Here is a 23,031-nt window from a genome sequence, read left to right as displayed (position 1 = left end):
AATTTTATAAATAAATGCAACTTAAACATGGTTAATCAGAGATCTTTATTACTGGTAGAAATGGTATAAAGTCGAATACAATTAACAAAATCATGTTCCGGATGACGGAGCAAATATATTTGTGTTAAACATAGATTATTTTTCCTTACCATAGTAATTAACAAAAATTCAAATACGTTAATACGTATGTATATATCAGAAAATATTTTGCTATCAAATAAATGTATTTATTTATTTAAAGATTATGCGGATGTCACGCTCCTGTTTCATCCGGGTTTGTACTTAAACATAAATACTATTACCTACTGAGAAAAAGGATTTTTTTATACATTTAAAAAGGCACGATAACGACTAGGTAAAACAAATGATACGCCAGAAGTAGTTCGGTCACGCTCGTGCTCCTTATTCAATTAAAGTTAGTGACTTTGACATAATGGACAAAGAAGTTTTGTACGTAGTGCAAGTGTATAAATGCAATGATCGCGTTTCGATTATCGTGAAACGCTTTGTTAAATTTGATTTTAAACGTCATATTACAGAATATTTTCTTATACGTGTACGCATCTCTGTAAATATAAAATACTAAGACATAGCATCGTGAATTCTGTTTTTAATCTCTTCTTTATTATTTTCTTAAGCAAAATATATCATTCAAAACATTATTCGAGGCATTATACGAATTCTTTGTGTTAATGAAACTCTGAAGACTTGATCTCTAAACGAGATTCTCAAGTGCTTTTCTGTACTCTTTCAAGTGTTTTTTACACGTTGACTGTCATGGTGATTACCTGTGATGGATGCTACAAATTCAGTTAAATCATTTAAGAGAAAAAAAAAATATGAGTACTTTCAATATTGAGATAATAATGTACATTGCTTGATGAAGTTGAAGAATTAACTATGTTCTTAATAACTTATAATGCGTCTGGCCAAAATACATGCATCAATTTTCACTGTGGCAATCAACGTGTTAAAAGGTGCTGTTAGAATTCTTAATGTTACTTCGTACAGTTATTTTCACATAACGCAGCAAAATTCCTCTCCTTGGGGATTACCCTGGAACAAAGAAAAGAATCATACCTCTGTAGAAACTAAATTTAAAATATTACTTTATAACCCAAATAGCATTGCGTAATTATTCTGTTATACGTATTACTCAACATTTATTAGTTATAGAATCTGAAGCAAAGTATTAATGGATGTTAATTATTTATTAATTTTGTATGCATGTAATAATATACATGCATGCACATGATTCTTAAATGATTTGGACATAATGAATATATCATTTACAATAAAATTACTAATTCTGGTATTATGGTTGTACTTTATAAAAAAAATTATTTGTACTAGCCAGAATGTAACAAATATACGAATATATAATTTTCTTTAAATATTAAATTGAATTAAATTCAACATTTTTTGGCGATATTATTTTATTATACAATAAATATAACAAAATGAAACGTCTCCATCACCTGATTTTACTTCATTTCAACGTTATCTTAAAATATTTATACATGCAACAGACTAACAGAGTATTTAACAAGCTTTACCTAAAAGCAAATAAAAAGTGATTATTTGTTTTTATTATCTAGTAACTGTGCTTTATATCGCATAATAACGAGTATGAAACTGTTTTAATGATGTTTCATAATTAAATATTAACACCTATAAGCGTTAACCAATTCAGTTAATTAACGCAGCAACAATGATGTTTCAATTATTTATTAATACATTTCAAATACAAATATTTGAAACCTTTAGTGCGATGTATTAGAAAGATATAACACATGCACCAATAGAATTTTATCATTATCAATGATAAAGTATATTTTAATACATACAATAATAATTGTACATTTATAATATATACAATAACAAGTTTCACTTTATTCTTTTCAAATGTACCCTAAAGACAATGTGGTTAACTAATGAGATGTTTATATTTTTAACGAGAAATAACATTACTTTTAACACATGAAGTTTTAGTTAAGCGTGAGTATGAATACATGGTGCTGTGAAGAAGAAAAAAACAAAGCCAAATAATTCTTTTACTTGAAGCGCGAATAACATTAACCATCGGCGACTATTGTAACGTTCGATACGTTGAAAACAACTTACATAAATCGACTCATCAGAACCGTTCGGTCGCCCACTTAATATGGGTAGAGATATCTTCTCTATGGAAGAAGAATATATATTGATGATACATTCTCCGATTTTAATTATTTTATAATTTGTTATATTAAATCTAACAAAAAAGGAATAAGCAAGCACTTTGAGTGTAGAAAATTAAAATGTTTTATAGCCACATTGTCTTCGTAAATTAAATATAATATATAAAAGTAAATACACAATCGTTTGAAAACAATGAGATTGCTAATAATTTTAAAATTAATGATTCTATTCATATTTGTAACATTGTTACTATCATTATTACTTATGAAAAAAAGTATATGAATACCTCCTAGAGAGAACAGTAGTGATAATCATTTTTACAGAAAAAAAAATTCAATTTTGAACAATTATCTTTGCTGTGAATAGAAAAAAAATATTGAACCTAAATCAAAATCAGTCAATAAAATATTCATATTTCGTAAGTAATGGTTAATACTTTTTCTGTTGTTTGTCTGTACCAATTTTGTGACAACGTACCTGTTGATGATGAAGTTCTTCAGATGGTCGGAAACCCAAGTTTTCCCTATGTCGGGATAGAGACGTAGACAACTGTTGCCTTTTGCATTCTGAAGTAGCCATTTCCTGTAAGAAATAGAAAATATTATCAATATTTGTTGAATTAATTGATAAATTCATATCAAAATAAACATCTTAAAAATACGAACTTCTCCTTCATTATTGAGGAGTGTGGTTGTCATAGTATCTGCTGTAAACCATTTTTGTCCTTTCATGACGATATTTGATGGTGGTTCATGTGTGGCTCCAATATCTGCTGACCATACTAGAACGTTTGCGCCTGCGTCGATTTTAGCAGTACGATGAAACTTAAATATTGTTTCCAAAGAACCAGCTTTACGAATAATTTGCCATCCACTTAGTCCTTGTTCCTGTAAAATGTGAAAATAACATTTAGATATTATTGAGGACAATACGATATCAACTCCAAAAATTTACTATATTATACCTTATTCCCCTTATTGGTAAGTTTTACAAATCGTCCTTGAGGATCAGCTTCTGTAATTTCTATGTCACCTCTGGCTGTTCCAGTTACACTGTAGTCAGTACTGCTACGTTCTTCACTTTCCTCTAATAAAGTGCGTTTTCGTTTTCCGCCTCTTAATGGAGTGTGCCTTGAAGGAGTTACTCTACCACTACTAGATACTGACGAACTTGATTGTGCTGGCATGATGTTTAATCTGTAAATGAAAACAATTTATTAAGAATATTGATGCATTGATGCACAATATGAACAAGTCCAAACGTTCGTTCGTTTGAATAAAATAGTAAAATATAAAATTATATTACCTGGCTTCCTCAGATTCAAGAAGTTTTCGATATGCAGCAATCTCCAAATCAAGTGCTACCTTGATATCCATGAGATCTTGATATTCTTGAAGTTGTTGAGCCATTTCATCACGTATACGCGCCAATTCTGCTTCCAAAGATGCTAAACTTTCTGCATGACGAGCCTTTTCGTTTTCACGTAAGTTTTCTAAGTCTCTGTATAAAAATTTATGCATTTATTCAAAACATTCATTCCAAAAGTAATTAAATATAATTGCTACAAATGTTACCTGATGCGTGCATTAAGAGCGTTATTAGATGCTTCAAGTTCATTGATTTTCTGATTAAGTGTATCAATTCTTGTTCTTGTTTGCCTCAATTCTTCAACAGCTAAACTAGCTGCTCCACTGTTACGTTGAGCATGAGCTGTTAAATTCTTGATCTTAGTTTCATATAATAATTCAATTTCTTCTCTGTTTGCTCGCATCTGTGCTTCATATTGATCTCGTAATTCTTGCAAAGACTGTTGCATCTTTGCTTCATACTGTTCAGCAAGCCGGCCATCTATTTCAGAGATCTCAATCTAAATTATAAAACAATGTTAAGTATTAACAATTTTAATTCATTTATACATTATTAGCAATATTTGTAATAAATTATAATAAGAGACTTCCAAACCTGTCGTTTTGTTCGTGTTTCTGTCAATTCCTGTTGATAAATTTGATCTTTAAAACTAATATCCTCTTTCAAACTTTGAATATTATTTTCAAGAACAATGCGTTGTAAAGTTTCTTCTCCAAGATGTTTACGGGTATCCTCTAATAATGCTTTTAATTTTTCTACTTCTTGTTCCAGTTCTCTTTCTCTTTCAGCCAGCTTTTTACGTTCTGCTTGTGACTGATTGAACTGTGATTGTAAATCATTGTAACGAGTTTCATATAGCAACAGATTTCTCTCTGCAACTTGTAAGTCCACTAATTTTTTATCTAATCTGAAAAAGATCATTATAAATATTTATAAAGTTTATTATATGAAATATACATAAAAGCATTTGTAAATAATAACATATTAGAAATTTAAAAATATATGTTTACATTATCTAATTTACGAATTTACAATTGTAAATTTACGGTCGTACATTTACGATATAATTTAACATCTAATAACAAATTCTCTCCAAAGTAAGTAATAAGAATTAAAAAATTTCCGAATATATGGAATGAAATCCTTAACAAAATCTCGATCGTTTACGACATTCCGGCAGTCGTAAAGAAGAGGTGAGCTTGCGTGTTTCTATTTCAAGCAACGACCCACATCAAGAATTTTATTTTCTACCATAGGGTTCCAAACCGTCTTAATATTTCGTTACCCTAAAATCTACATTCATCAACTATGTATTATATGCCATATGTATAGATACATATAATACACACTAATATTGTTTAAATAATACAAAAAACATACGATATTCGCTGGTTAAAATATACAAAAAAAAATGAATGTAAAATCTTTTATACTGATTTCACAATTTCATAATAAAGTAATGTATTTAGAGAAGGCAAATTTGGTGAATGATGAAATTGTTTTTAAGAAATGTTAAATTTAAGCAAACAATTCTTTTAACCTGACTACTTTAATTATTTATGTTAATGATGCAGCGACAAAAATTTATTCGTAAAAGTTATCGAAACAATAATTTTGTACAGGTTAAGAATCCTGAAAGATTTCAGGGTCAACTTCTTCATTCAACGGATCCGTTAAGCGACATAAAGCAAAGATTCGCAAATGTAGGTCTTGACCCACTGGTACATTCCGAGCAAATTATTCGTGGACTGCATTAAATATTATGATACAGAACATTTAGAAGTAATAAAGCGATGTTTTATTCAATTCCCGCTATTCCTTTTGAAATACGCATTGCAAGCGCGTTGTTTGCGGAAAATTATTATTTTTTTTAATTTTTGAACTTCAGAATTTGGAAAAATAATACATTGCAAACGAATAGAAAATTAACATTTTATGGTATCTTTGATATCATATAATTCTTACTAATAAATATTTCTGATATCACTGCAAATAACAGAGATAACTGGAATGGTGAAATGGCACTCCTTATATTTTTACGCAAGGACACGAATTCTACCGTCAACGTCATTCCTTTAATAAGGAATGTATTTCTTTTTATAACTGCTGAGTCCAAAGTTAGTAATATTTACGCTTTATATACGAGCAACATTATCAGACTGATAACTGAACTACTTTTTGCAAATCGTTTGAATTATCATAAGAAAAGTTCAATATATTATCAGAAGATAATTTTAGAGATTAAAAATATTATTTCTGTACTTGAAATTTCATTGTGTTAACTCGTAAAACATGAAATTAAATAGCTTAGGAGGAAGACTAGTTATCGATCGAATGAAAAAATCTTTACGTAAAAAATGCTTTACATGTAATTCACATATGTAAATATGATACGTATACGTAAAAAAGATATCATTTCTATTGAAAATTAAACCTTCGTAAAACACGACCAACAAATAAATATAACTTATTGCAACAAAAATGCGATATTATGTATAAAGAACGATTTAATAAATTTTGGTATTACATGTGAACGTTATGTTTGAATTGCTACATTGATGCACGTGTTCAATATTAAATATTTTCATTGTCTTCATTTGTTTTGTTTCATTGTTGTATCAAAGGTCCTGTGAAATATTTGCCGCTTGTTTTAGGTATTATTCGTATTTTTATCGATTGCTCAACGCTCACTGAAAGGAGGTCAATGTTTTCAGTCGAGGTTATACCCGCGCTTCAAGATGACATCACCGTCGCATAGTAAACGTGACGCAATCACTCGTAGTAACGTCACGTTTCAACTTAGGCACACCCAAATATTCCGAAATTTTGTGGATTTTAAAGAGGATGACTATTTATTTCCGTGATGAATTCAATACAAAAGTAACAAAGGTTATAAATTACTTTTAACCAATATTCACATGTAATTTTTTAGTAAAAAAAAAAAATTTTTTTAAATAATATTTATTATTTATAAATAAAAATAATATTTATTTACGTTAACAGTATTAATATTGTTTACTACAGTCGCATAAAATTAAGTTTACATCTTTCAAGGATTCAACCATTATTTTGTCCCCTAAAATTGTTGAGATATGACTTCATATGTTTTAGCTTTGAGAGTCCAAAGATACATTTTGATATATGTGTACGATGATACACATCTACTTGTAGATATCGCGTCATCTATCAAATACAATATGAATGAATCTCCTTATCATATTAATCTGACCATGCAGCTTCCTTTCATATTTTTCTAAGTGTTAATTTTATTTTCTGTTTAACTTTGATTTTTGTATGCATTATATTTTATATTCATTACAAATATAACTGTTAATCAAATAATAATTAAAAAAATCTAATCACAATAGTTATGGTACTAAAAGCTAAACTATTCTCTCTCATTCTAGCTGATTAAAATAATTAGTAGTTTTCATTATCAAGCAACAACTTTCTATACATCCTTTTAGATTGTGACATTTCTACTCTCTGTTATACTCTTATCAAACATTTTACTTTTTTATCTACAGATTCCAACTTATCTTTAAAATTAAAAAATGCATTGTTCACTTAGAATTAAATGTAAATTTTAAACAAAATCTGAAATATCAATTAAAACTCAATCAATCAGGAAACCAATCAAATCCAAAATTAACTTAAAAAAAAAAATAATACAATTTATAAAAGTAACTGTTTAAAAAAAAAATATCGATATTTTTCATTTTGTCGCAAAAACGATTTAAATGCTGTTACTATAGATTATTATATGTATATAGTTTATATACAGTTGTAAACAGCACTGACATACCAATGTTGTAACATATACAGTTTGTAAACAATACCAGCAAATTCGAGCATTTATTTGCAATAATTTAAAACCCACTGATACCATGTAATTGGAAATATATGAATCATTCGCAAAACAAAATTTACTTTGATTTTTTAATTTTTCTCAATTTTAGTTCCACGATATATTATCATAAATAAAACACTAAAAAATGAAACGTAAGTAATAATTTTAATTATTTACTACATTACTTAGTTTGTAAACCCATGTTTATCAGAACTTCCTACGTTAGAAACTTCATTTTCATAATCAGTTATGTAAACAATATACAAAATAAAAGAATAAAGAAAAACCGCGAATCTTAAAACAGTCTCGGTCCCATCCCATTAAAATCGAGCCTGGATTAACATTCTCAAATTGCATTACAGTTTTAAGCACTACGAATTAAGTTCAAAGTTACTTACTTGGACTTTAGTTCCTCGTTGTTATCCCATAGTCGTTTAGTATCAATTTCAAGCTTCGCCCGTTCTCGCGCGGTATCATCCAGTAATTTTCTTGCATCGGATAATTCATGTTCATACATAGACTTTATGTTGGATACTTCGCGGGTGATAGTCTCCTGGGTCGTCTGTACCTCCCGCGTAAGTCGGGAATTCTCTGCTTCCAAATGTCGTACTTTGTCAATGTAACACGCCAACCGGTCATTTAGATTTTGTAAATCTTGCTTTTCTTGAAGACGAGAATAACGAGTCGGACTCAAGGGACTTCCTGGTCGTTGGCCGATCGGCGTTGACGTACTAAACTGTGGCGATTGCCCACTAGTACCCGACGTCGATGTACTTTTCTTAGCAGCTTTCGTTGACATCTTTCCACAATAATCGATCCTTCTATTGCACTATCACTTGCTCTTGCACTCCCGAATCATCAACTTGGTGCACGATAACACCGTGTCCGTAAAAGACGCTGAATAGCGGCTGAAAAACTACCGAAGCCCAAATCGTCCTACCTCGGTCAACGGAAGAACTGTTTAGCGGTGACGCCAACGTTAACAAAGCAACCTTCTTACATGCATCTTTATATCGCGTTAGTAAACGTAACGGAGCAACGTGATTGGTTGTATTTTAGCGTACACATTAATCGTTAACCAATCGTATTTAGCTTCCTCCTAAGTAACCACCAATAAGGAAAAAGAATTATTTGTTGGTAAAATGCATTAATCAACGAGGAAATTTAGTATATTCTCTGCTACGAGAGAATATATTGTTCGTTAGATGAATTTTCGTTCATTCTGCGCATGTCAGTTCTGATTCGTTTAGTATAGTAACAGTATAATACTGTGGTATAGTATGCATTTAAATATAACGCGCAAGCGCTCTTATGATGTTTATGACCCGCCAAATGAATACCTAGTATCTATTATTTATATATGCAATTGCCTAAGGTTCATATTACCTTTTTTTTTCATTATTCATACATTTTGTTCACTGTATATATGATCATGAAATGAAAAGTAGGCGATAGAAGGATACTTTATTAGAAGAATTTCCTGAACTGTCTGTGTTACATTACCTGATGGTCAGATTATAGAAGTTCTATAAAAGGGGTTATATTATAAGTACTGGTGCTGACTTTAATCAAAAGTATACAAATTTGTTTAAGTTTATAACAACAATAATAATTGGATCTGTGGAATACATTAATTATTACATTTATGAAAATGAAATTCAAATGAAACTATAACGTTCGAGTCCACAAATTCCGTTTCATTTTCAATTCTGAAAGTAGCCATCAGAGGACACTGGAGTAAAGATTTTTAAAATGTCAGTACAAATACTACTGTGAGATGCGTAAGTACATATATAAATGTAAAACAATTAATTTTAATTTAAAAACTGCTCGTGAGTATATGTATATAAAGAGAAACGATTGTTATTTAAAGGCCATTTGTAAGTATATGAAAAAAGCTTGTATATAAAAGTTAATGTAAGTATACAAAAATTAAAAAAACAATTTTTATTTACAGATAATTCATCAGTACATGTATATCAATAAGACAGTTTCTATTTAATGTGGTGATAGTATTACAAAATAACACTATAAAATCTGAATACATTTTTATAAAGTAGCATTTATTTTGTGTGGGAGAAGGTTACATTATTGTCATTGAAGAAAAAATATCCAAAACACTGTCACTAAATCCATGAACAATATGTGTGATCTTATAGATTTAGAAAGTCCTGACAGAAAGAGCATATTAAACTCAAGACTTGCATCACCATTAATACCTGCTCCCACAGATATCACAAATAATGACCATAATAATTTAATCAAAGATCCAATTCCATTAATACCAGGAAAACGTGACAGTTTAGAGAATAATCCCTTTGACATGGTACTACATAAAACTACAGAATATATTCAAAAAAGAGATGATCCATTTGAAGTGGCTTTAGAAAAAGCGCTTAGACCAAAATGTAAAAAAGATAATAAAGTAAGAACACATTCCTTTGATTTTACAGATGATTATAGTGTCAAACACAGTAATAATAAGCAAAAGTTGAAAGTAAATAAAACATTGGATGAATCTTTAATATATGAAGAATTAACTGAAAAGGCTGCTACTGTTAATAAAATATCTAATGAAAGTGTAATACCTAATTTAACTAATATTAATGGGTTCCATGATAACTTGGAAACTAATGATGTCATATGTAGTATTAATGTTCAAGATGCTGATTTATCTATTTTAAATCAATCTCTGATGAATGATTCATTATTTGAAACAAGTAATGAATTAAATAAGAATGAAATGGCACTTACTTTATACGAAAAAGCAGCAATCCAAGTGGAAAAAGATAAACTCAGCATAGGACAAAGTGCATCTCCTAACTACATGTTGAAAGTTCCTAAAGTTCAACGATCTCTTTCCCAAGGAGGAAATGAACCTTTTAAAAAATCACAAAATTCTAGATGCATATCATTGGCAGAACCTCTACAAATAAATTCTGATGGTGGAAGTAATATATCTTCTCTAAATTCATTAGACTTTTTAAATGAAGGTTTTTTAAAAAGTTACTGTAGTGGAAGTTCTATGTTTTCAAACTTGTCAAATATTTCTTGCATACCTAGAATAAACTCTGCTGCTTCTTCTTCTACCACTCTATCAATTTTGTCATCAAATGATACTATTAATCGTGCATTTTTAAAAAGTGAGACATCCGAAAAATTAGAAAATTCTAAATTAAGTGTAGAAATAGACTTTAACAATAAAATAAAATTAATAACAAATGAATCAACTAAATGCATATTACCAGAGTTAACAATTCAGTTTGATAAACTTAAAAAAAAAGTTTTAGAATCCCCTGAAAATTTCAAACAACAAAGTAATGAAAAATCAGATAAGGATAATAAATTAATAGATGTTGATTTGTTTACACCAGAAATTAATTCCAGCAAGAACAACTATAGGAGTTCTACTTCAGATACATCTTCAGACTCTGTATTTTATGTAATTATTCTTGTATCTAATTCGTTCATTCATATTTTTAAAAGATTTTAAATAATTAGAGTTTCTATTTTAGGAAGGAGATAAAGTTAATAAATCAATATTTACTGAAGCAAAACTTCTTGCAAAAACTTTTGAAGAATTAGCTTTAAAAACAAGCTCAAGTTGTAAGTATTTAATTAATGTGTAAAAGCAAAAAAGATGTATATAGAATAAAAAATACGAAAATGTGATATTAGTTTCCATTAATAATATATATTTTGTTTTGTAGCAAGCACAGATGATCTTATCACTAATAATCCACTTTGGACATCAGAATTATTACCAGCATTTGATGATGAAAATATGGTAGATAATTTAATTGAATTGCCCTCGTCTCCTCATATAAATAGTTCAGAATTAACAAATATGAAAGACAAAGAATATACAGATAATAAAATAGGTACAGAAAAAGATGCGGAAATTGCTGTTAATAAAATAACAGAAAATGTAAAGGAATTAGAATTGGAACTGACAGAATCAGTGCAAACAGAGAAACGTATTACGGCAACAACTCTTTTACTGGAACTCAAAAAACTTATTAAAACCGAAAATAATTCAGAAGCAAATAAATTGGTAGAAAATTTGGAGAAGGTTTTAGGTATTAATTGTGAGAACAATACTGAATTATTAACCACATATCTTAATACACCTAACAATTTAGCAAAAAGCCCACAAAAATCAGATAATAGTTCAAAGGTAATACAAAACATAGAAAAAAATAATATGGAGCAAAGTCAAGAAGACAATTTAACAAATGATTCAGATAATGTTAAAGAATCACTTGATTATAAAAATATAAATTTTAATGATTCGGACATAAATAAATGTACTGATAGTCAGAAGTGTTTAAACGGAATAAGTAATGAATCCTTAAAAACTAATATTGAAAAAGCAAAAAAAGAAAGAAATGAAAAAGTACTTAATAATGAAATTGTACGAAACGAGAATTCTTTGGAAGATGGAAGTAAAAGCTTATTACATGAGAAAGTAGTAGTAGAACTCCTTGCCAATATAGCAAAGTTATTAACTAGTCAGACTGAAAGATCTACTTCAGATGTACTTAAAAACTTAGGAAAAGTCTTAAATTCTGCTTCCAATGATGATGATAAACATAAGCGTACAAAGAATGATGGTGGAAAAATCCCATCAAAATCAATTAATAGACGAAGTTTAGATGCAGACTCAAAAGTAAGTATGATCTAGAACATTTATTATCTTCACGCGATTAACATTATCAATGTAATTAATGATATTGTGTTTTATAGAAACAGTCGTTTCATAAAAATGTTATTAGACGAAGTATGTCTGTATCATCAACTAAAGATACAATCCCTGCAACGTGCAATAATAAATCTGCATGTCAACTAAAAGAAGTAATAAAACGATTTCCTAGCGACCCTTGCCTTGTAAACCCAATATCAAACAAAAAAGTTATTACAAAAATCAATAAGGATGGATTACAAAAGGGTAACTTTATATTCTCTTCCTTCATATCAGTTAATAAAAACACAGATTAACTTGCATTTGTTTTTAGACACCGAAACAGAAGCATTTACAACATTAGATTTACGGAAAGAAAAAACTGCAACGATAAGTACAGTTAAAAATAAACTTAAAAAAAAGAAAACTGACGTAGAAGTTACAAATAAGAAGGGTCCGATGAGAGCTGTTCTTCCCGTAGGAATTATGCAAAAAAAGGGTATAATTACGCGAAAAAATAATATATAAATGTGTTAATTTATATATTATTATTTTTCTAATACCATATTTTTGGCTTTTGTAGAAACTGTTAATAATAAGGCAGTATCATCATATGAAACTGTAACGCCACCTAAATCTCATAAAATAATTAGTAGTACTCCAAATTCAACGCACAATGAATCTGCAATGAAAAAATCTTCACGATCTACGAAACCGGTCGCTTCGTCGACTCCAGACGCCCAAAATTTTAAATCACAAAAAACTCAGGTACAAGTGACAAAAAAGCGTAACTTTTCTTGTGATATTTCACCAGTATCTATACGCGCAAATGTTGACGACAATAACAAAATAAATAGTAGTCCAAAACGGTAAGTTCAATTTTGTTACATACATAAAACTGACTTAAACAACAAACCAAATTATTCAGTAGAAAGTTACTGATTTTTATTTTTAGTAAATTACCATCTCCAAAGAAAACGACACCCAAACGTCGGTCGATAGGTTCTGGTATTCCAAAATCACAGACGCCTCCTCTGAGTAAAAGACTGAATACTTCTTTCGATATTAATCAATATAACAAATTGTATGAATCTCCGCAACGTTCGTCCTATAAAACATTAAATTCACAAAAAGGTTCACCAATTTCTGTAAAGAAAAATGGAAGTATGCAACAAAGCCCTTTAAGGGACAATAATAAACTTATCTATAAAGCGAAACCGGTGAATTTGGTATGTATAAAATCATATTACGACAGTACGTAGTATGGATATAACTATAATTACTAATTAGAATATTATTTTCTGATAGATTTCGAAACTTCAGCGACACAGTGTTGGTAACAATATGGCGGAAAAAGAAAATTACATTTAATTTATACAACAAAAGTATTCACTAATAATGGTTGTGCTACTGAAGATATACCAGATTATTAACAGTACATATCTTTTATTTTCATATGTTTGCATTATACATTTTTTATATTGGTATATTTTATAATAAAAATGTTTGAAACATAAATGTTTTAAATTGCTAAAAATAAAAATATTCTTTCCATTGCTTTGGTTGCGTGTTCAAATCGTTACGTATTTATTTTTCGTCTATAAAAGTTAAGATCTGCTTTGTTCAGTCACTGAAATAAGAAAATGATAATCCCAACGTTATATTTTATTTTTTTTTATTACGTATTAGATACGTATGCTTTCGTGATCAAACGTTTGTGGAAACTTCTCGGTATTCTTAATATATTTAAAAAGAATACAGTTTGATATTTACAATTAAAACTTCAAACTTTCATTTTTGAAACGATTACTACAAAAACAAGGAATTTAAACGCATTACGTGTAACGTAATTTAAGAATTGCTTATGATCCGTTGCGTCAGATCCGTCGATCTGAAAACAGGCTCAAAACGGAGCTATTCGGCCGGGAACGAGGACAGCAGCGCTCGAAAATGGCCGATACGTCACGGTCGTTTCTAAAATCACAAGTGCAGGAATGTATCATGCGTAAATCGTTGAAAAAATTTTTCACGAACATTTTTATTTTACTGTAAATTTACATAGAAACTAGTTGTTCTTTTGATATTAAAGAATAAAATTATAATTCAACGTTTTTATTTCATTGTAAACAAATATTCTGTGTATTGTCTAAAAAAAAAATCAATTATCAAAGTTCTCAAACGTTCTACATAAAATAAATCAATATTCCGCATAAAAATATTTAGTTCCTTTTATTTTGTTTATTTGAAGAAAAATATGAAAAAAGTACATCTTTACGTTAATCTTTTCAATTAAAAAGAAGAAAAAGAAATAATTAGAAAAAAATCGGTGAAAGCGATGCGCAGAAGCTGGTTCCATTTAGGGTGCTAACAAAGATATCGCCGCACCTGTACGGCCCGTCCCCGCAAAAAGTGCGCTCCGCGTGTTCCGTACTCCAGCGGCGGCCCGTCCATACTCGCGTGTAGCCGCACCCGGCTTGGCGCTCTGAAGTTTTATCGAAATAATTCGTGGAACCAGCTACGAGGGCAGTCAATCGGTGATGCAAACAATTTTACAAGAATTCTCGAAAGTGAAAAAACTAGCGAGGTGAAGTGCGTCACAGTTTCACGGAGTTCGATCTTTTTGGGCGTTCTGTACAAGGAGAGCTGGCGCGGCGCGCACGAGAGGCCGCCTCTAGAAAAAGAGCGCGTCTCGCGCGTTGCACCGCTATTGAAATATGCGACGCTTAAGAAAGTGTTGGAAGAACGTTGGAAACTATAAAGAACACGTTCGTCGACCGAGCGACAACGATTTGTAAACGCGCGTCGTAATCTTTAAAGGTGCGAATCCGCGAGAATAATTCGGCCGGTCGAACCGGGAGTGAGAGAAGAAGCTGGCGCGCGCCGAGTCGACCTCGGGAAAAGACCGCGTCTCGCAGGTTTGCCGTGTGCTGCGGTGGCTATCGCGCGATACAATTGTCTAGGCTTATCGACGTTCTTGGAATTGGTTGTACGCGTCACCGCGCACGATAAACGATATATCCGCGAAAGTTTTCGTGAAGGGTCCGTGCACGGTGTCAACGCGTACGGACGTATACGGGAAACGCAACCGGCGACGATGTATATCCCGCGTGGTACGTACACGAAAGTATACGTGTACATGTACGTGTACGTGTGATACGTATGTGTGGCGTGCACATTCGCGAGGACTGTGGACTCGTGGAATCGTCGTTTGGTGGTCGCGTGTATCGGAGTAGCCTGTCGCGAAGCGCGCTCGACAGAGAGATCCAACACCGCGGAAAAGTTGTCGGACAGTGCGAGAAAGGTGTTCCTCGTTAAACGATTAACGCGTGGCGTAAACGTTCGACGGTCACTCGGCGCGTACGTGGATATCTGAAGAAGACATTCACGAATTAGGTTCTTTTTAACGGTGAAACACAACGGACAAAGAACAAGCGGTTCCAACCGATACGAAGACGATTCTCTTTGTTCGGCTCCGCGATTATTTCGATATAACGACGATTTGTTCGAATTTTAAATCGTGCCTTACGATTACCGGAAGGAAGTTACGTACGTGGACACGGAAAGTATTCTGACGTTGAAAGTGCGTGTAAAGGGTGTGAAATGCGTCGCGCTGCAGTTCGATGTTCGATCCAGCAGCGGCGGACGACCTGACTTTGTCAGATTGCCTCTCGTCGGTACACCTTTCGGCTTCAGTCCAACGATGGATCGGCGCAGCTGCGGTACGCGATTCGAAATCCTCTCCCCCGGTACCGGACCAACGATACAAAGTTGATCATTCGTGAGCTCGTTCCGTGAGCCGCGTTTAATCGCTCCGCGGTCGGTGATCAATGCTGAAACGTTGAGCGGACATTTCGCGCGTTCCAAATGCGCCATAGATTTTGCACGTTATTGGTTTGGTCGATCCGTGTAATCGATAATATCGTATCGCGTTTGCCAGTTCTCTGATTATGTTTCTTTTTTATCCGTAGAAGTATTTTATTATACGATTCGAAAATAAAACAATCGTATTGAAATGTATTACGCTTTTATCGTGATATAGCGCTCGAATTTATTTTATACACGAAATTGATTTTGCGCTTCTTACGAACGCCGGTGGGAACAATTTCTCATACAAGATCGATTTACTTTCTATTTATGCATCATTATAAATGTAATTAAGGAATAATGGATTGATATACAGTCGCCGATCACGTTTATGTCGCAAATTGAGAAAAAGAATGAAAAACGAAAATCTAATAAATTGATAGCGGATATACACGCAGCATACATAAAAATTTGTCAATCGTTATGACATCACGCGCGAATGGTCCAAGCACTTTAAAAACGTGCACAAAGTATCGCTGTGAAAATCATTTTTATGAATTCTACGCTCCCCTCGAGTATCGCATGAAGGTGAATCGTAAAATATCGCATTGTTGCGAAAAACGTTTTATCGACGCATAATAATGCAGCAACATCGGGTGGAAACACAAATACTCCACGAGGAGCAAATCCTGGAGGCAATAGATCAGTTACGTCGACGTAAAGCACGGCCTGATGCTGATCGTATATGTAACTATTTGTTGCGAAAATTTTCTGTGGATGCGAGAGACACCATCGCTGATCTTCATCGATTAATCGAAGCAGAAAAGGTCATCCAAGTTGATTACAAAGGTAATACCAGTTATAGGAACGCATCAAAATGGTCACGGTTACAGCTTTACAAAAATCGACCAGAGGGTTTCGTGAAAGAGAAATTGAACTCCGGGATGGTGGCGGGTGCCGTGGCCGAGCTCGTTGTCGAGGAGCCAGATTACCTTGATCAAGGTGTACCAGCTTACAGATTGATCGAACAGTTGCTTGATGGTGTGTCGAATCCCACTTCGAGACGTATGGTAGAAGATTTTCTCGGCAAAGAAGTGGCCAGCGGTAATCTGACGCGTCTCTCTAACGGCAATTACTCGCTGGTGGCGACGTCTGACATGACAACTACCGTCGAATCCACGCATCGGGAATCTTTTACGCTTGAGAATGGGAATGCGCGACGCAAGGAAATACAAACTGTTTCGTCGACCACCGGTGGACTGTATGATTTTGATGAAACCGAAAACTTGACGATTACGGACTCTAGGTCGAACACACCGAGATCTTCACGTCAGGCAAGCCCCAAATCTGATCCGCAAATCAGGAAGGAAGAATGTTACGAGATAATAGTTGGAAGAAACGAAAACGCCGATTTACTGGTGGAACACGATTCTATGAGAGACCAAGACTCGATAGATCCATCGCAAACTTCTATTGAAAGTACAAAAGAGGAATCCAAAAATACCGATAATCAGACACATAACCTCAAAAGGTCGTCGAAAGCTGAGCGTAAACAGCGCCTACTTGTTCGAACCGACGATCCTATGGACATAGAGATCAAATTTGAGGATTATCGAAAAGACAATAAAGAGGAAATACATTCGCAGAAGGAAAAGAGAGAAGAATCCGGACATCTTAGCGAAGAACGAGAAGACGAAGATGCGGGAAGAAGTTCTACTAATCCATCGCCCACACCGTCTAATACTAATGTTGGTGGTTTTCGTAGTGCTCGTAGAAAGGTGCGCGTTATATATGTAGCGGTTACTAGAGATGGGATCAAATTCAAATATACTCAATGTTCAAAACAAAAGTTTTGCTTCGTGGGATACAAATACCAATAAAAAGACAATATTCTTTTCTATGAACTTACAAAGTGCTCATATTATACAAATTGATTTTGAACCTAGAACAAGTATTTGTAGGATTTTAGTAAGTAAATATACTTGATCAAGGTTCGATTATGCTTGGAAATATCTCTTATATCTTTTGCAGTAAGGATTCAAAGTTTTTCGTTAAAATTTGATGAGTACATTCAAAACTATTATTATTTTCTTGATGCATTCAAGAACTGTTTAAAGCTATTTAATTAGATTCAAACTTACTTGCAATATACTTAGATCCTATCACTAGTGATTACATTATTATTAAATTTGTGTAGTTGTCAAGTGCACAAAAATTATGTTTCAGAGAGCTAAGAAAGTATTTGATCCCTCTGACAATAATCTTGTAAAAAGAAAACGTGGAAGACAACCAGGATCTCAAAATAAATCTACTGTATCGCAAGAGCCTCAAGATTCTTCAAAATCAGCTGTCAAAGATGGACCTTGTAGACAGTGTAGTCTTTGTGCCAAAGAAAAACAAGAAACTCTAGTTGCTTGTCGTGATTGTACAGTACGAGGTATTTGTCATATTGAAAATATTATAACATTTAGAAATCAATGTTCTGAGACATTTAAATTTATTTTTATTTACAGCACATCCAAGTTGTATTTATAGCCCAGAAGAAATGATTCAAAAAGCAGGCAGCAGTTGGCAATGTGAACGTTGCAAAAGCTGTACGATATGTTGTGAAACTTCAGATGCTGTAAGTGAAGTAAGACTAACATGTCTATCTTTTGTATATGGTAATTTAATATTATTATTTTACAGGGTCCTCTAGCAACATGTTTCACTTGTGATGAAGCCTATCATTATTATTGCCACACACCACGAATAATGATTCCTAAATCGAATTCAAAATGGCAATGTAATGATTGTATTCAAAAACATTATAAAACAAGTATAAACCAAAATATTGGTCTGATTAATAACAGACCTGATACACCATCAAATCCACCCGTGTTACCTCCAGTTTTAAGTCCCCAAGTGTCACCTGCCAGAGGATCTTCTGACCAAATGGACGACGATAGTCCAAGAGACGGAATTGATCCAAATATACCTGATGCTTCAGATTGGACATCTGAACAAGTATATCAATATTTTGCAAGACTTTTTCCAAAAGAAGCAGAAGTGTTCAGACAACAGGTATGAATTTTTGATCCCCTTATTTCTAGTTATTTGTTAACTTTTTATAATATTGATTGTTTCAGGATATTGATGGTCATTCTTTACTGTTAATGAAACGGTCCGATGTTCTGAGTGGACTCGATTTACTGTTAGGTCCAGCATTAAAAATATATAGGCATGTATTAAAACTTCAAGTTAGGAGAGACGATCCAAAACTTTATTGGCTGTAAATGTTTTAAATATTTAGAATTAAGATAATATTTAAACGAAATTAAGTGATAACTATTGTACAGATCAATTCTTTTTACAATTAAGAGTTTGAATTATTTTTTGGATTCAAGATACTTTTTCATATTGTACATATTGCAGTTATCTTGAATTAAAAAGATAATTCTTTATTATAAGGAAACTTAAAAACAATGGCGAATAAGGTAACAAAATAATTAAAAATTGAGAAGCCTTGTTTTCTATGCGAACACTTTTGGACGTGAAATTTTAATCGGTACCGCGGAATGTACTTTTGGTTTGATGACTATAATTAACGTTTATGGAAGGTGCTAATCTTTATCTTTGTTACGCGATAACGTTAAATTACTGTCTCGTATTGAAAACTATAAAAATTGTTCTGTTTTGTTTAAATAAAATGATTCGAATATGGAGTAAACTAACAAGTACTATCTATATCCTTTGTATAATTTTATTTGTTACATTGTATATAGCGGAATAACAAATATTTATTAATAATACAGTGAATTTATCAATATCCTATGTAAGGAACATGAGATACTTTGGTTTTGGAATATAATTCCTTATACATTAAATATTCTAATACATACATATTAGACCACCTTAAGTAATGAAGGTAAACGTTTAACTACAATAATACTCTATTATGACTTTTATACAAATTTTATGTTAGATAATTCTAACAATTCCTTTCAGAATAATGAAAATACATTATCTAGTTTTATTCATACCGCATACTTATAGAAATTAGCTTATAATTCATATACTGAAATTAAAAATTAAATCAATTCCCACTGTTACTTACTCAATAAGTAAAATTTGCTTGAAAAAAATTGATTTCTAAAAAAGACGGTATTTTCCTTAAAAATTATGACAACAGTTTTTATATGTGTTTAATATTTATAACGATCAATTTTATAGCTTATTAATCAATATCTTTGAATTAAAAACATACTTTTAATTTTAATATTATGCTAAAAAATTTAACACTATAAAAAGTTTTGGTTATTGCATAATTATTTGACTTCTTACTTTCAAATCACATTAAATTTTATGTAATATTTCCTAATATTTTAGTACAAAGGTACATACATTAGGAGTCTTAAATATTTCTAAATAATATCTTACACTGATTATATAATTATACATTAATTTTTAATCATATTTCAATATTTATGATTTTATTTGTTATATATTTTCCATATAATATAATACACCATATTTGAAAATTTTATGGTAAAATAATATTTTTAAAAATTTCAAGGCTATTTTCAATTTCATTTTTTGACGTATTAGTTTATACAACATTCTGTTTGTTTGTGTGAAGTAAAGATAAAAAAACTAAATCATCGTTTATAATTAAAATATCAACATAATGTATTTAATAATTATAATTCCTATAAATGCCTTTTTCAAAATTTAATTATTCTTCAATTTTCAAGTAAAATTTTATATAATTTTTATAGATAATAATTTTATGTATAAAAAAATGCATACATATAACGCAAACGTCTTAAAGTTAAAAATTACAATTTTTACATTTTAAATAAAATAAACATTTTAGTACTAAAATTTTTAACCAATGTAAGTGTAACAAACAAAGATTTAGAAATATTGCGTAAATTGCAATTAATATAAGTAAATTTTGTTTCTATTTGTAAATAATGTTTAGAAAAATAATGCATCATTATAAATATAAAAACTTTTGATTTTCACTAAATTACTAACGAAGTATGTACATAATTTGCAGTCTTATTACATGTGCATACATATTTTTTTTTCAAGTTCCATTTCGGTACTGGTTTTTATAACTATATCTATAAGAAAACAACTGATCAGTTATTATTTCATGTTATAAAAAATGAAATATATTTGCATATAAAGTAATATATCAGCGTGTATATGTGCACAACATTACCATAAATTGCTTTCCTAGAAAATATTTTTTAGCCTATTTTACCATCTACTTTGATTTTAGTTCTCATAGGATTGAAAATCTGAATAAATCTTTTAAAGCTTAATTTTTTCATATACATTCTTAGAAATTTATCTTTAAACTATAAATAATTTTATTGGTAACAGAAAATGCAGTTACTTTTAATCATTTTAATGCTTATAAAGCTCTACTATATTTAATACAAACATCCTTTATTCAAAATTGTATTAATATGTTTAAACATCTTTGAAAACCACTTTAAAATTGTACCACTAAAATTCTTAGCTAAACTTTCATGTTACTTTCTGTTGCATCAACACTTTCCGTATATTTAGGAGGAGGTTTTTTATGCAATGGTGCTTCTGGTATGTACAATGCAAATGTTGGAGAAATATCAGATTTCTCGATAAGTATTTCTCTATAAGGATCTGCAGATTTTTCTGGATATAAACACAACCAAAATGCAGATAGTGCTGCTGCTGCGATAGCAGAAGCCAGAAGCCAATGAGGTAGTCCAATATGTTTTGAAGCACACTGAAGCCAATCAGATCCAGGTATTGAAGCTGATTGGTCACTTTCTCGAAAGTAGTCTGATGGTATGCCATAATCCACAGTCTATATTTTTATTATTAGGTATTAAATTAGATAATAAATACCTTTTATTATGTAACTAGGTCTAGGCATGCCAAATAATTCAGTCACAAGAATAAAAATGACATAACAAAAGAAATATATTAAGTTATGTACAAAATTTAATATTTGTATGAAGTGCATACATATATTTTTATGAAATATTACTATATTAGAATTGTGTTCTTTGCTTTTAATTTAAGATATAAATTTTTCTAAAATTAAAACTTACCCCAGCATCTAATGGGACAGTTTTAATATATGTCTGTGGTAACTTAAATCCATTTGAATCCCACCAACCAGGAAGAAGTTCCTTTCGTAATCCTGGATCAGATAAAATATCATTTTCAGGTATATCAGGTGACATTAGAACTATATTGGAATTAACTCCTTCTTCCACATAGATTGCAACAGAAAATAATGATAATAAATCTGAAGTACGTTGTTTAGCCATAAAATCACAACCAGTACTACATGCAGAACGATCCTGTGGTGCTGTATATGCTTCTGTACATGCTATAATAAAATAAAAAGAAATATTAATTATTAATAAATAATTAAATAATTATTTAAATGCTATAATAATATAATATTTACGTACAAGCTTCGCAGGCATCTCTTGTACCATTTAAACTGTTTGATTCTAATCCATAATGTAAGTCCACTAAATTGAAGAACCTACAACCTCGTTGACAACATGATTTGACATATTTATTCTAAAATTAAAAGTTGTTTTATTATTTAGATACGTTATACAACTAAATGAATATGTATATTTAATGATTTAATACGTACATTTGCAAAAGACAACGGTGTTTTTTCACATAGATTAATGCACGGATCCTCTCGATTCAGAAGATTATAAAACACATCACTACGTACAATATTAACAAAAAATATCAGCAATAATGAAATAATTCCCTTTACTTTTCTCATTTCAGTGTATTATTCCTTTCAAATGTAGTATTTCAAGTGTCAATTAAAGTGATTCGTTTAAGAAAGAAACTTCACTCGCCGAAGGTTGATAGCTCGCGAATAATCGAGTAAATATCGATTTAATTATGGTGGGAACACATCGCATTGGTTGCATGTTCTATCGTGTATATAAGAACTGACCAATATTCTCTTTTGAAATTATTAAAGAATGTTAGATGTTTCTAATCATTTGATTAAACGATAAATAAAAAATTATACAAAATAAAATATTTCCTTGTATTTAATAATACATTAAAACATATTACATCGCTAATATTGTTGCGTATGTTTGAGCTTTGCTATACTTAACATGCG

The 23,031-nt window shown here is 31.1% G+C and overlaps 4 protein-coding genes across 10 annotated transcripts; 2 read left to right on the top strand and 2 right to left on the bottom strand.

Moving 5' to 3' along the window:
- Nucleotides 1–26: 26 nt before the first annotated feature.
- LOC100874881 (lamin Dm0) lies at nt 27–8,402 on the bottom strand. Of its 2 annotated transcripts, XM_012279203.2 has the most exons (9): nt 7,798–8,402; nt 4,144–4,456; nt 3,756–4,048; nt 3,487–3,681; nt 3,146–3,377; nt 2,847–3,068; nt 2,659–2,763; nt 2,125–2,183; nt 27–1,056 (listed from the first exon to the last, which is right to left on the bottom strand). In XM_012279203.2, exons 1-8 carry the CDS (start codon nt 8,196–8,198, stop codon nt 2,160–2,162), a joined length of 1,785 nt encoding a protein of 594 aa, XP_012134593.1. In that variant the 5' UTR covers nt 8,199–8,402; the 3' UTR covers nt 27–1,056; nt 2,125–2,159. The 2 variants fall into 2 exon arrangements, with proteins under 2 accessions (XP_012134593.1, XP_003700663.1); XM_003700615.3 differs by lacking the exon at nt 2,125–2,183.
- Nucleotides 8,403–8,728: 326 nt separating this feature from the next.
- On the top strand, nt 8,729–13,598 carry LOC100879028 (uncharacterized). Of its 3 annotated transcripts, none has more exons than XM_076533786.1 (9): nt 8,729–9,279; nt 9,357–10,841; nt 10,915–11,005; nt 11,110–12,068; nt 12,146–12,347; nt 12,427–12,579; nt 12,664–12,949; nt 13,036–13,309; nt 13,389–13,598. In XM_076533786.1, exons 2-9 carry the CDS (start codon nt 9,534–9,536, stop codon nt 13,449–13,451), a joined length of 3,336 nt encoding a protein of 1,111 aa, XP_076389901.1. In that variant the 5' UTR covers nt 8,729–9,279; nt 9,357–9,533; the 3' UTR covers nt 13,452–13,598. The 3 variants fall into 3 exon arrangements, with proteins under 3 accessions (XP_076389901.1, XP_076389897.1, XP_012134598.2); XM_076533782.1 differs by having other exon boundaries at nt 8,735–9,180; nt 12,415–12,579; XM_012279208.2 differs by having other exon boundaries at nt 8,735–9,279; nt 12,415–12,579.
- An 881-nt stretch (nt 13,599–14,479) lies between these two features.
- Nucleotides 14,480–19,610, top strand: Lint-O (L(3)mbt interactor in ovarian somatic cells). 3 transcript variants are annotated; one of them, XM_076533843.1, is made up of 5 exons: nt 14,480–17,632; nt 18,111–18,321; nt 18,398–18,516; nt 18,573–18,947; nt 19,013–19,610. In XM_076533843.1, exons 1-5 carry the CDS (start codon nt 16,526–16,528, stop codon nt 19,157–19,159), a joined length of 1,959 nt encoding a protein of 652 aa, XP_076389958.1. In that variant the 5' UTR covers nt 14,480–16,525; the 3' UTR covers nt 19,160–19,610. The 3 variants fall into 3 exon arrangements, with proteins under 3 accessions (XP_076389958.1, XP_012134594.1, XP_003700672.1); XM_012279204.2 differs by having other exon boundaries at nt 14,484–17,662; XM_003700624.3 differs by having other exon boundaries at nt 14,485–17,662; nt 18,398–18,507.
- A 1,696-nt stretch (nt 19,611–21,306) lies between these two features.
- Nucleotides 21,307–22,840, bottom strand: LOC100877012 (transmembrane protein 59-like). 2 transcript variants are annotated; one of them, XM_012279213.2, is made up of 5 exons: nt 22,537–22,840; nt 22,343–22,457; nt 22,183–22,257; nt 21,974–22,065; nt 21,307–21,726 (listed from the first exon to the last, which is right to left on the bottom strand). In XM_012279213.2, the coding sequence occupies exons 1-5, from the start codon at nt 22,675–22,677 to the stop codon at nt 21,397–21,399; spliced, it is 753 nt and encodes a 250-aa protein (XP_012134603.1). In that variant the 5' UTR covers nt 22,678–22,840; the 3' UTR covers nt 21,307–21,396. The 2 variants fall into 2 exon arrangements, with proteins under 2 accessions (XP_012134603.1, XP_003700682.1); XM_003700634.3 differs by having other exon boundaries at nt 21,974–22,257.
- Nucleotides 22,841–23,031: the final 191 nt, after the last annotated feature.

Source organism: Megachile rotundata, chromosome 1 (genome assembly GCF_050947335.1).
Source record: "Megachile rotundata isolate GNS110a chromosome 1, iyMegRotu1, whole genome shotgun sequence".
In the NCBI taxonomy this organism is placed as follows: Eukaryota; Metazoa; Arthropoda; class Insecta; order Hymenoptera; family Megachilidae; genus Megachile; species Megachile rotundata.
The sequence above is the reverse complement of the archived record's forward strand: the minus strand, read 5'-3'. Positions and strand labels throughout refer to the sequence as shown.

Coding starts and splice junctions, on each gene's coding strand:
- Lint-O (XM_012279204.2), top strand. CDS start 16,526: ATGCAGCAACATCGGGTGGAAACACAAATACTCCACGAGGAGCAAATC. Junction 17,663..18,110: donor TTCGTAGTGCTCGTAGAAAG/GTGCGCGTTATA, acceptor ATTATGTTTCAG/AGAGCTAAGAAAGTATTTGA. Junction 18,322..18,397: donor TCGTGATTGTACAGTACGAG/GTATTTGTCATA, acceptor TTTTATTTACAG/CACATCCAAGTTGTATTTAT.
- LOC100877012 (XM_003700634.3), bottom strand. CDS start 22,677: ATGAGAAAAGTAAAGGGAATTATTTCATTATTGCTGATATTTTTTGTT. Junction 22,458..22,536: donor CACCGTTGTCTTTTGCAAAT/GTACGTATTAAA, acceptor TTTTAATTTTAG/AATAAATATGTCAAATCATG. Junction 22,258..22,342: donor AAGAGATGCCTGCGAAGCTT/GTACGTAAATAT, acceptor ATTTTATTATAG/CATGTACAGAAGCATATACA.
- LOC100879028 (XM_076533782.1), top strand. CDS start 9,534: ATGAACAATATGTGTGATCTTATAGATTTAGAAAGTCCTGACAGAAAG. Junction 10,842..10,914: donor CTTCAGACTCTGTATTTTAT/GTAATTATTCTT, acceptor TTTCTATTTTAG/GAAGGAGATAAAGTTAATAA. Junction 12,348..12,414: donor TAAGGATGGATTACAAAAGG/GTAACTTTATAT, acceptor ATTTGTTTTTAG/ACACCGAAACAGAAGCATTT.
- LOC100874881 (XM_003700615.3), bottom strand. CDS start 8,198: ATGTCAACGAAAGCTGCTAAGAAAAGTACATCGACGTCGGGTACTAGT. Junction 3,682..3,755: donor GCTCTTAATGCACGCATCAG/GTAACATTTGTA, acceptor ATTTTTATACAG/AGACTTAGAAAACTTACGTG. Junction 3,069..3,145: donor TTACCAATAAGGGGAATAAG/GTATAATATAGT, acceptor CACATTTTACAG/GAACAAGGACTAAGTGGATG.